The 12,634-nt window shown below is 36.9% G+C and overlaps 1 protein-coding gene across 1 annotated transcript in view; it reads left to right on the top strand.

The window, feature by feature from the left end:
* LOC139515761 (uncharacterized) overlaps positions 1-12,634 on the top strand; it is a gene marked incomplete in the record, with an annotated part of 192,747 nt that overhangs the window by 127,080 nt on the left and 53,033 nt on the right. Inside the window, 8 exon segments of the mRNA XM_071305446.1 lie at positions 85-1,360; positions 2,010-4,649; positions 4,968-5,308; positions 5,779-5,983; positions 6,832-7,015; positions 7,457-7,686; positions 7,994-12,003; positions 12,334-12,505. Coding sequence (XP_071161547.1) covers positions 85-1,360; positions 2,010-4,649; positions 4,968-5,308; positions 5,779-5,983; positions 6,832-7,015; positions 7,457-7,686; positions 7,994-12,003; positions 12,334-12,505 — 9,058 coding nt within the window.

Genomic DNA, 12,634 nt, shown 5'->3' with positions numbered 1-12,634 from the left:
CACATTTTTATGTTGAATACCAATGAAGATCTATCTTTAAAGAATTGCTTGATTTTTATTAAAAAGATTTGTTTTTCCTTACAGATAATAATAAACAATGGGGATACAGTAACAGATTCAATCAGCCGAATACCTGTACCCATTACCGAGTTCTCTGTCACGATAGATAAAATACAGATTGAAACACACTCTACAGTTGCTTTTACAGAGAGAGGTAGTGTAGGTTTTGCCCTTAGTGCTACTGTAGGAGACATAACAGGAGAAACATTTACAACTTTTACTGTTGACAAGTATAATGAAGTTTATCTATCAACTAAGTATCCCTCAGCTGTCAGTGAATTGACATTAAAGACGTCCATACATGTCTCTGAATATGGCAAACTTGAACTACCAGAGAACGTTGTTATTGATAAAGATCACCTACTAGAAATTTGTGGAACATTGATGCCAAAGACCAGCAATCTTTACATCAGAAACAGTGGTACTGTGAAAGCTGGAAATCCAGCTCGGACAGGTAGCTCTTATGTTGATGACACAACCACAAGTGTATTGACATTTTCAGCAATAATTATAGATCATAATGGAAAATTTGAACATTCAGAAAAATGTCTTAAATCAAATCAGGCAACAACATTAATTACTCACAGTTACAGCACATCTGGTGGATACTCTATAACTGATAGTGGTTTTGAACTTCAGGCAACTGAAACTAATGAGATAAGTCCATTGTTAAATGCCACGTGTGACAGTACAACTGATTTGTTGATTTACCGAGATACTCATTGTGAGTTGGCAGCCAAAGCATACTCTTATAACAGCATTGTGATTGAAGCAGGAGGAAAACTTATCCTGACTGGTGATCCAGCTGGTAAAAACTTTACAAAGATTACCGTCACCAATCTGGAAATCAAATATGGAGGAATTATAGAAGGAACCGGCAAAGGTTACAGGACTAATGGGCAGGGAGCTCCAGGCAGCAGTAGTGCAGGAGCTAGTCATGGAGGAAGTGGAAAGAATAATCCAAATAAAATTTATGGGAACATCATATCTCCTAAAACCTATGGAAGTAATGGTTTTGGTGCCTCTTTGAGTTCTGGTTCAGGTGGAGGTCAGATTGAGTTGAACATCGCTAATAAGTTTACTTTGAATGGCGAGATTAATATGAATGGTCAGAATTCCGCAACATCTGGTGGCAGTGGTGGGAGTATACTGGTTACAGCTAAGGACATGTCTGGAACAGGAACACTGTCTGCTGTTGGTGGAACTGGAGGAGGAGGGGGAGGACGCATCTCTATTAAAATCTCTAGAACATATAACTACGAAGGAGATCTCACAGCAGCAGGAAATGAGGCTTCACCAGGTAAATTTAATAGTAACAGTTATAACAGTTTTGTTTCTTTTTATGCCCCATTTATTTACCCCATGGTTGGATGTATGTTTTCTGGTCTGTGTGTTTGTTCTTTTGTTTGTCCATTCTTTCTTTTGTTTGTTCCACTTCAGGTTAAAGTTGTTTGTCTGTAGGTCATTTTCTTTTTTAGTCGTAGCATTGTCAATTTATTTTTGACTTGTGAGTTTGAATGTCCCTTTGTCAAATAGTAAAATGTTGTAAAAGTAAGTCTAGGTATCATGGGGAAATACAATCTGAAACTTCTTTGCATGACATACTAACTTGTTAATAGTCAGGGTTGTTTGGAGTAATGATTTTGGTCAAAATGGCCAGGGTACATTGAAAAATTAATTACGGTAAATGTATATATTTTAAAAATTTGTCTCTTATATCACTTGGCCAATTTGAAGTCAACATAGACTATAATCCTTTAAATTACGATGTCCAAAATTATATCTGGTTTTGTTTATTACAAAACAGGGGTAAACTTGTTCATCTCCTGTTTAGAACAAATAAATATAATTTCCCTCAGCTTTTTATTATAAATCAGTTGATCTACATTGAATAAACAAATGATTTAATTTAAAATCAAGTTATCTATAGCAAATTGATTATTTTTCAGGAACTGTATATGTTTCCAAGGTCGAATCTGGATCTCAATATACCATGTTGATTATAGACCAACCAGGCACAACAGAAGTTGACAGTGGTCTGTCTCTACCAAGCTCTCTAAGTGAAGTCCAACTTACCAATGGTGCCTCATTATCACTCAAAACAACTCTGACAATCAATACACTCATTTCTGATGGATCTGGCTCGGTTACTGTAGCCGAAAATTCACAGCTGATTATATCAGTGTTTGGTGAACTTGATCATGGCTGTCAGTGTAACTTTAACATTGAAGCAGGTTCAACACTCAGAATAAATACTGATTTTGATCTCACAGGGTCAAATCCTACTTTGAATTTACATGGAACACTTATAGCACAGAACTTCAGAGTATGGGACCATGGTACTGTTACAATAGAACCTACTGGCAACCTGCAAGTCACATCATTACAATTACAGGAATATACCACGATGGAACTGAAATCTGGAGCAGCATACAGTAATGTTCAGTCTATAATGCTAGGCTATAACTCCACTCTAATTTTACATGAAAATCCAGTGAGTTGGTCTTTATCAACATTCCATATGAAAGTCAAATCATCTTTAACTATAAAATCTGATGAGAAATCCTTTACCTTGGTGGCCACTGATGTAACCATTGAGGATGATGCTGTGCTATCTGTGTCAGCTAGTGGTTCCCTCACAGGATCAGGGGCAGGTAACACTGAGAATGGGGCCAGTTATGGTGGAGAGGGTGGTGGCAGTTCAGACAAAACATATGGATCAACTACCTCTCCAACAAATGCTGGAAGTGGCTGCACTACTGTCAGAGGAGGAGGAATTATTTCTATAACTGCCACCACAATATCTATTGATGGCATGCTATCAGCTGATGGTGGTAATAGTGAATCAACAGGAGGAGGAAGTGGAGGCAGCATCAAGATAACTGGAGACAGTCTGGAAGGTCATGGTACCATCTCTGTCAATGGAGGTACCAGTACAAATAAAGGTGGTGGAGGAGGAGGTCGTATGGCATTGGATGTCAAGGTCATGACCACTTTCTTTGGTGCTACAACAGCCTTTGGTGGATCTGGAGGAACTAAACATGGAGCAGCGGGATCTGTATATAAACAATATCAACTGTCAGGTGGAGCCCCAAAAACAGAACTGTTGGTGGACAATAACAAATTAATCACAGACTCCAGGACAGTTATAAATAGTATCACTACAGTGTCAGAGCTTGAACTGGCTGGAAATGCTAAAGTGATCTTTGATTCAAGTGGTTCATCAAATATTGAGATAGAGCTAATTGAAGGAGATTATACAGGCTTGTTAACTGTGCAGACAACACAATATTTTGTTGTAGCCACTAGCTATGGTACCCAGTATCCTTTCTCACTACCATGTAAAATGTTGATAGAGAATGGTGGCTTTGCCACACTGCCTGCCAAACTCTTGTTACAAGATGAAACTTATGATGAAGAACTGAACTTAGACATTCAAGGAAATGTGATTGCACTTCGCCACTTGATAGTAGGTTTAAATGCTAAGGCATACATCAGTTCCAAAGCTCATAGTGGCCTGACCACAACACAGTTATCTGATCTTGGAACCTTTTCTATTACAAACCTTGATGTCACCACAGATGGAAAACTAGAAGTGGCACAAGATTCATCAAATAGGTATTCATTAGAAATCTTGAGCGAACTTAACATCAAATATGGTGGTGAAATGAGTGCCAGAAATCTTTATATAGATGTACCCACCCTACAGGTAGCTTATAATGGCTTACTGAGTGTAGATGGAGGTTACCATGAACCAGGATCTGGTGTTGGACAGGATGGTTCTGGAGCAAGTCATGGAGGCTCAGGAGGAATTTCAAGTTCTGGAGGAAAACCACTGGTCACTTATGTTGGACATGTGTTTACTGCAGATGAATTTGGATCAGCCGGTGGAAATAAAACTTCAGAGGGTATTGGTGGTCTTGGTGGTGGCATTGTTAAATTGAAGGTCACAGACATACTGACCTTGAGTGGAATGATCAGTTCCCATGGAAACAAAGGGGTTAACAGTGGAGGAGGTGGAAGTGGTGGTTCTGTTTCCATAGAAACAGTAGACATGTTAGGATCTGGTTCAGTTTCAGTTATTGGTGGAAATTCCACATCGGGCGGAGGTGGTGGTGGTGGAAGAGTCTACATGTACTGTACTGGAGACTATAATTACACTGGGACATACAAACTGAAGGGAGGTAACTCTGATACTGCTCAGGCTGGTGGGGCTGGAACAGCATACCTTAAGTATACATCTGGTAATATTTTGTATCGTAAATTACTATCTGATAATGCTGAAATTACTGGGAATAGTATAGCTGCTACACATATTGATACACCTGGAGTACCGTCAATTGAAGTTGATGAAATGGAAGTTGGAGACAAGACTACAATTAAAGTTACAACAGCAGGTCTTCACTTTACAGCATCAGTGTTGGTTTGTGGATCTGAATCCCTCCTGGTCGTACAAGACAATGTAATATTCAGTGCAGATATAGAAAGCTCCTACAGTAAACTGACTTGCAGTTTACATATAGAAGAACTAGGAGAAGCTAGACTGCCAAAAACAGTGGAATTACTTGGTGCAGATAACCAGTTTAAAGGTGAGATATGATTGTATGAATGATGTAATAAAACAAACATTAGACATGGACAAATTTATTATTCTTTCATCATTCATCTTTTTATTTTTCTCTAACTACCATGTTTTATAATGGTGATGAAAATTTTAATCAGACAAAAGAAAAATCATGAATAATATTGCAGTTGTCTCCCATAGATCTGTTTAGGTGTGGATTAATTTCCCATGGAAACAAAGTTGTTTTATGATCACTTTAGCTGCAAAATCTTAGACATATGAGATTTATAGGATCATATTTATGCTTTTTAATAAATGATATAATACATAAAAAATATTTTAGGAACACTAACCAATATCCAGACCCTGATAGTATCTTCGGGTCAAGTAGCCACATTTTCTAAAATGACCAGAACTGCTACATACAAAGATGGTGTATTGACCGCTCAAGAAGTAGGAGCCTACAGATTTGCTAAATTCATTATTAAAGACTATGCTACAGTTACATTTGAAACAACAGGGAAAGTACTACAGTTGACCATATTAGAGTTACATTATGGTTCTACTCTGAAGGGAGAGAGAATATTACTTCAGAGTAATGAGATCTTGTTACAGCCTGGTTCTACTATAGATCTATCTGGTGGGGGATATGATAGTGAACAAGGTCCTGGTAAAGGCTTACAGGTAAGGTTGGGTGATGCAAGTTGTGGAAGGTCAGGATAGTGGGAATGTGTGTACTTGTTAGTAGTGTATTATAAGTACAGTAATACAGTTTAAATCACATTCTCATAACTTTCTCAACAAATCCCTTTTCATTGGTATTCCTACAAGATATTCTATATATTCAAATAAGCAGGTAGAGATGATAGACTGTTTATATTAAGTTCTTTGATCAAAGGTCAAATATAAGAGATGATGGATCAAGTCATCAGTTAGATCTTGATATTTTGGATTAAGATAAAGAAAAAAAAAAAAGAAGCTTTAATACAGATTAAACAATTTGTTAATAATTGAACTAGCTTGTAACACGACAAAGAAGGATGGGCTCTTTTTTTTCCATTTTATGGAAGATCAAATGAAAGCTAAGGTTCAAGGCAGGAACAAAACAATATACCTACAATTGAAAACATAAATGTTTCATTAATTATTTTCAGATAAGTGGTGAAGATTTAGCAACTGGAGCAGGATATGCCAGTCCTGGTGGTTCTCCATCAGAATCCAATACAGGTGGTGACATCTATAATTTGACCAGAGTACCAGGTGAAGAAGGTAGTGGGGGAGGTAACTCTAACTCTGGAGTGGGAGGAGCTGGAGGAGGATATCTAAAGATTGAGACATTCTATGATCTCACTAATTATGGTATGTTAGAATGAAATGAGAAGATTGCTAAAGGGATATCAGGGCAAACCATCATTGCAAAAAATTTACGATTATTCAAGATAACCTAAGGATATTAACCTTTAATTAATCCACAAAGCAGAAAATTTATAGTGTGGGGCTCTTTACTGCATTATGAGGTAGAGGTGTACAAATATTCTTTCTCAATATAATAGTTATTTCAGAAAGAAATGATAAGGAACAAAATTAAAAATGGACATGATAGAGTTACCCATGTCTATTCTGTCCTCTTATCCTCCCATCACTATTAAATCCATCATTTGTCTGTAGGTGTTGAGCTGATTTTTTGGTTCAGAAATGAATGAGAAACTGATCCAGTTTGCATCTCTTGGACATTTGTGAAAATTGTTCTTGTCTGAGGTTTTTACAAAATGCCTGTTTATATTGATATAATTTTCAACAGATGTTGTTTATATAATTCAAGACCATAAAAGTTATAACTAAAATTTCAGATTTGGGAAAGACATTGAAACTTTAATATTCTCATTTAAAAAAAAAAAATCAAAGTAATAAAAATTTATAGACTTTGATTAATAAAAAACACAATGCAAATAATTTTTGATTGACACAACATTATATATCATAGTATTACATGTATTGAAATTATAATTGTAAAGTTAAAGAAATTCTGATATGGAAAGGGCAATTGTATGTTCAAATGAAAATTAACAGATGAAAACAGTTTTTTTCTCTTGTCAATGAATAGTTAGACTGGTGATTAAACAATGAAAATTTGTATTAAACCAAAAAACATGATTTATAAACCATTTGCCACCGCTTTGTTGTATATTTAATTATTCCATTTCTAGGTGTAATCAAAGTAGACGGCACTAGTGCAACAGGAAGTGGTGCTGGAGGTGGCAGTGGTGGGACTATTGTGGCTTACTGTAGGAACCTCCTTGGTGATGGCACATTATCAGTGAATGGAGGTCAAGGATCGGGCAAGGGAGGAGGAGGTTCTGGGGGAAGAATGAAATTTATTTTTACTCAAAGGTAAAGCAATAGTTTATATGTGCAGTAAATTTATTTTTGTTGTTTGCAATGGCCTGTAATTACTCAGAACAAACAACATAAGCAAACTGAGCAATAGTATTTTATATTCAGAAGTCTTTGTTTTTATATTTACTTTTGTATTATACATTTGGAATATAAAAAAAACTCATTGAAAATACCCAGTGTATAGTTTTGTACATTAGACATGTGTTTTGTTTACAAAAGACTCATTAGATATGCTCAAATCAGAAAAGTTAAAAGGTAAAATAATATGAAATTGTAGAGCATAGGGGTTGCCAAATTTAGTTAAAGTAATCTATTCCTGGGATATAAAATCCTAAGTAAAATATATTTAAAGTATGATATTTGGAAACCATCATTATCTATCTGGATAGTAAATGTTTATGTGCTTATTATTTCAACTACATTTTGTGTTTATAGTTTTGACTTTGATGGAACTATAACAGCTTATGGAGGAGGAAATAATGATAATTTGAACACTGTAAAAGCTGGAGCTGGTACCATATATATACAAGATGGGACAGGGAACAGTTTAATGAACAGATTGTGGATTAATGGGGACACAGAATCATCAGTACAGAAACAGACACACACACTCATCTCAGGAACAACATCTGATGACTTCTACTACAATGTTCTTTCCCTCAAAGGTAGGAAAATCTCACTGTTAGTTTTTGGTCAATCACAAAAAAAACATTTTGGCATAACTTCAGATAAGTTTAATGATAAAATTTTGTAGACATTTAGTTCACATGTTCAGTATGTTTTTTTCATAGTTTACTGCACATAAAAATGTGATAATCAATTAATTAATGTTGCCCATATATGGACACATTTTTTTGTGGAATAAATAAAATGAAAAAAACATAACTTGCATGAATTGTAAAACTGCATTCTTAAAAATGGCATAATAACATTGGAAAAATATACTTGTTGAATTTTGTTATTTGTTTTTAGGATATTCATATGCTGACATAGAAGGAGCCACTACGTTTCTTAGAATTGATAACATCAATGGTGACAACACTGGAACAATGAATGTCCAAAATCAACAAATTTTGAAAGCTGAAGTATTTGAAGGTGAACAAAGGCATTTTATTACAAATATAAACATTGACCTTGCAGAGCAGGCCACACTACATGTTCCTCTGAACATGACTGTTAGTGGCTGTACTGTTAATCTGAAAGGAAGAGTTACTTTTAACAATCTTATTGTGGAAAATGGAGGTACAGTTATTCTAGAGCCTACTTCAATGACTGCGACATATTCTGGAGGTGTTTATGATGTCAGTGCTTCAACACCAGGAGTGTACTCATTAGGTTACATTGGCCTTAAATTTGGATCCACTTTCTCTCCATCAGTTGGCTTACAATTGATAGCTGTTTCCATGGATATGAAGCGATACATTGTTCTATATTCTGACTTTGTTGACCTGAAAATTGCCACGCTAACAATGGAACGTGGTGCTGAACTGAATGTTGTTGGTAAAGCATTAGATAGTGAGGCTCCATCTACAGCTCATGGTACTAATAACAATGGAGGATCATTTGCGAGTGAGGGTGGAGTTGGTAATGGTTTCAGTTTATCTACCACTTCTACACCCTATGGATCCCTATATGTTCCACTACTGAAAGGATCTAAAGGTGGCAATGGAGGGCAGGGAGGTGGATATATCTCTATACAGACAGATATATTTACATTGGATGGTATCTTGAGGGCTAATGGTGATTCCTCTACCAGTGGTGGCGGTGGCAGTGGTGGCAGTATATATGTCAAATGTGCCTCCATGTTGAAAGGATTTGGTCTAATGGAGAGTAATGGAGGAGATACAAGTAGTTCCTCAGCAGGAGGAGGAAGTGGTGGTAGAATTGCTGCTTATTCTGAGGAGGATCTATATACTGGTGTAGGAGCATATAGGGCTAAAGGTGGTGATTCATCTGCAACAAATGGTAGAGGTGGTCCTGGTTCTATATACACTAAAATTGGTAGTGGCAAGAATGAATTTGAAACTTTAACTGTAGATAATGAAAATGGTCAAACTATTCACTATTTGACACTGAATGAAAACAATACAGATATTAATTTTGATTTGCTTAATGTTGAAAATTATGCCAAGCTTCAAGTGACAGAAGATGGAAAGAACAGATTGCTTAATGTCAAGAATGTAAATGGGGATGGAACTGGTTTAATCAGAATGAGACAAAATCAAATTGGTACCTTGGAGAGGTTCTCCTTAGATGTACTTATCTCAAAATTAGAGATTAATCTTGAACTTCATAATGGTGGAGAGTTCATCTTATCAGAGACAACAACAATCTTAGGAAAGGGCACAACTGCCTTGGATCTTGATGGAATAATGAGAGGAGCTGTAAACTTGATTGTTGGAACAACGAGGCACATGAGAATGGGCTCCAATGCCTGGATCATACCACTTAAAGCCACAGAATTGTCAACCCAAGCAAGAGTATCATTTGGACTCTTACAACTTGACCCTGGCAGCTCTTTGGACTTTGATGAGAATACAGGAGCAGAAATGTTAGTAGGAACACTAAATGCCAAATTCAAGTCTAGAATAACAGCAGATTATTTCAACATCTCCTGTTCAAATATCAATATTGAGTTGGAAGCAAAGCTATCAGCAGCCAGTGAAGATAGGATAGGCTCAGAAAATATTGACATTCTAAGTGGCAAAGCTAATGGAACGTATGGTGGTGCAGGCCATGGTGGAGTTGGTGGTGGATCAAAAACTATTGCTGGGGATTCCTATGGGTCTATTTACCACCCAAAAGATACAGGAAGTCGAGCACATTCAACTGGTGGTAGAGGAGGAGGTAAAATCTATCTCAAAGCAGGTTTATCAGTCATCAATGATGGTGAGATCTCAGTGAATGGCAGCAGTTCAACCCTTGGTGGTGGAAGTGGAGGTAGTATTTGGATAGAGACCTATTACATTGAAGGGTATGGTGTCTTCTCCACTGTTGGAGGAAGTGGAAGTGGATATTATGGAGCAGGATCAGCTGGAAGGATATCTATTGATTCTAAACTGGTGATAGAATATGAAGGAGAATACTATGCTTTTGGAGGAGCAGGGTCAAATGATGAACTTGCTGCTGGGGGTGGTACTGTTTATTTAGAGGACATTAGAAAAGGTGTGGCTTACAGAAGATTGATGTTAGACAACCTTGACAGATCCATTGAAAAGTACTCCACTATAGATGAACAGACACAGACAGAGTTTTACTTTGATGAAGTTCATATCATGAGGAAGGCATCCTTACAAGTTAGAGACAAAGGAATAGATATATTTATGGACATAAGACAGTTATATGGTGACAGAAGTGGTCTGTTACATCTTCACAATAATCAACGTTTTATTGTGGAGTATGAACAAGGCATAAGACAAGCACTGACCTCTGGTGTCAACTTCATAGTGGACAATGGAGGAGAAATCATTATACCAGCTATTTCTTATATCTATGGCAAAGGTGTTCACATGACGGGTTACACGGAATCTAGATCTGTACAAATATATGGGAGATTCACAGGTGTGGCTAACTTAGCTCTGGGATTTGAAACTCTAATTTACATTGGTCAGAATGGTCATACGGCCATGTTAGGAGATGGAACATATTCTGACAAGGGAAAGACTTATTTGTACAAAGATGATAATGGGCAAACAACATTTGGTTCTGTTGACCTTAGAGCATTTTCCACAATACAATATGCTCCAGATAAACCAATGCTTACTAATATTGGCAAAATAGACTGTAGATACAAGGCAACAATCTCAGCTGAAAGTATCTACCTAAATACCAGTACATTCAACATTGAAGCTGGTTCTAAAGTGACAACGTCAGCCACAGACAGAACTTTGGATACACTAGATAGTTCGCAAGGGTCTGGTATCAGCGTAAGTACCTCTGAGGTTGCCACAGGGGGAGGACATGCCAGCAATGGAGGTGCTCTCTATAACCAAGCAAGTCATACTTCAATCCGTGAAGGAGGTGGTTATTATGGCAGTATGTATACACCTGATTTGAGAGGAAGTAGAGGAGGTAGCAGTGTCAGTTCTAATGGTGGTAAAGGAGGTGGTATCATTGACCTCAATATAGCCAAGCACCTGTTGGTAGATGGAGAGGTTTCTGCTGATGGTTCTGATGGTGCAACATTAGGAGGTGGAGGGAGTGGAGGTAGTATTTATATTAAATCACACAACCTAGAGGGACATGGTGTTATTGGCATTAATGGAGGTAATGGTGCTTCAGGAGGGGCAGGAGGCAGGATTGGTCTTTATCTCGACACAGAGATCTATTACCATGGACATTACAACAATCTTGGTGGTAGTGGGACACATGGCTACTTATCTGATGGAGGTCCAGGATCTGTTTACATCAAGGATACACGTAATGGGAGGGACTATGAACAGCTTCACCTAGACAACAACAAACGCACATGGGATCATTACTTCATTCTGGACGAGCCTGGTAAAACAAAATATTACTTTGATGAGGTTCACCTATTTAATAACGTAACATTACAACTGAAAGAAGGAGTCGTGAATAGGACACTGACAACTACTAAAGTGTATGGAGATAAGAGTGCTAGAATTCATCTCAAACAAAATCATATCGCTTACATAGAGGAATTCCAGAATCTTACTAAAGAACCAATTAATTTATGGATTGAAGATGGAGGTGTAGCATTCCTGTCTCCTTTGGTCTATATGTTGGGACAGGGAGAAATTGCCTTTAAATGGTTTGGTGAGATGGTAGGAGTGAGGCACTTGAGGATTGTCCCTGGTAGGAAAATAAGCATAGGACCAATGGCAAGAACAAGCTTTATAGATAATGGAGAATATGCACGAGGAGTAGCTGGGTGGTTTAAGTTTGCCAGTTTAGAAGAAGGTGCTGAGGCAATAATGGAACTGCCACCTCCAATGGAGCTAAAACTTTCTGTGGGATTCTTGGTAGGTAAACTTATTTAGATTTACAGTCTGGCAATAATTTCATGATCAAATATGTCAGTGAAAAATAAAAGTTTTGGGTAAATGTTGATAGGACAAACTAAAAAAGAAAGTTTGAGAGAAAATAATGTTAGAAATGGTCAGTTGAGATCATGAAATGTTTTTTGGAAAAAAAAATTAAGCTTTTCATGATTATCATTAAATTATTTCAGTATTTGCAATAAATATATTACTAGTAGATACACATTTTCATAAATTCAAAATTTGTCATACTGTAAAAACATAGATTTTAATAGCCTTCCAATATTAAGAAACTATTTGGTTATTTTCCAGGATATAAAATACAGTGCTTTGTTTAAAGCTGATGCATTCTTAATAGAGGCTACAGATTTTTACTTGGAACCATTAGCAAGTTTCCAATGTATAGCCACTGCACCGTCAGGAGGCATTGGCCAACCTACAGTCAAGTCTGCAGGAGCAGGGCATGCAACATTGGGTGGAGGTTGTAAGTACATTTTCACAGAAATAAAAAAAAAACAACATATAAAATAAGGAGATTAGGAATGATTGTTGATAGTACTACTGTCCCATAAGTTCAAATGAAGTGGATGTAAGCATTTATAGGCACACATAC

Source organism: Mytilus edulis, chromosome 1 (assembly GCF_963676685.1).
Source record: "Mytilus edulis chromosome 1, xbMytEdul2.2, whole genome shotgun sequence".
NCBI classification, from domain to species: domain Eukaryota; kingdom Metazoa; phylum Mollusca; class Bivalvia; order Mytilida; family Mytilidae; genus Mytilus; species Mytilus edulis.
The sequence above is the reverse complement of the archived record's forward strand: the minus strand, read 5'-3'. Positions and strand labels throughout refer to the sequence as shown.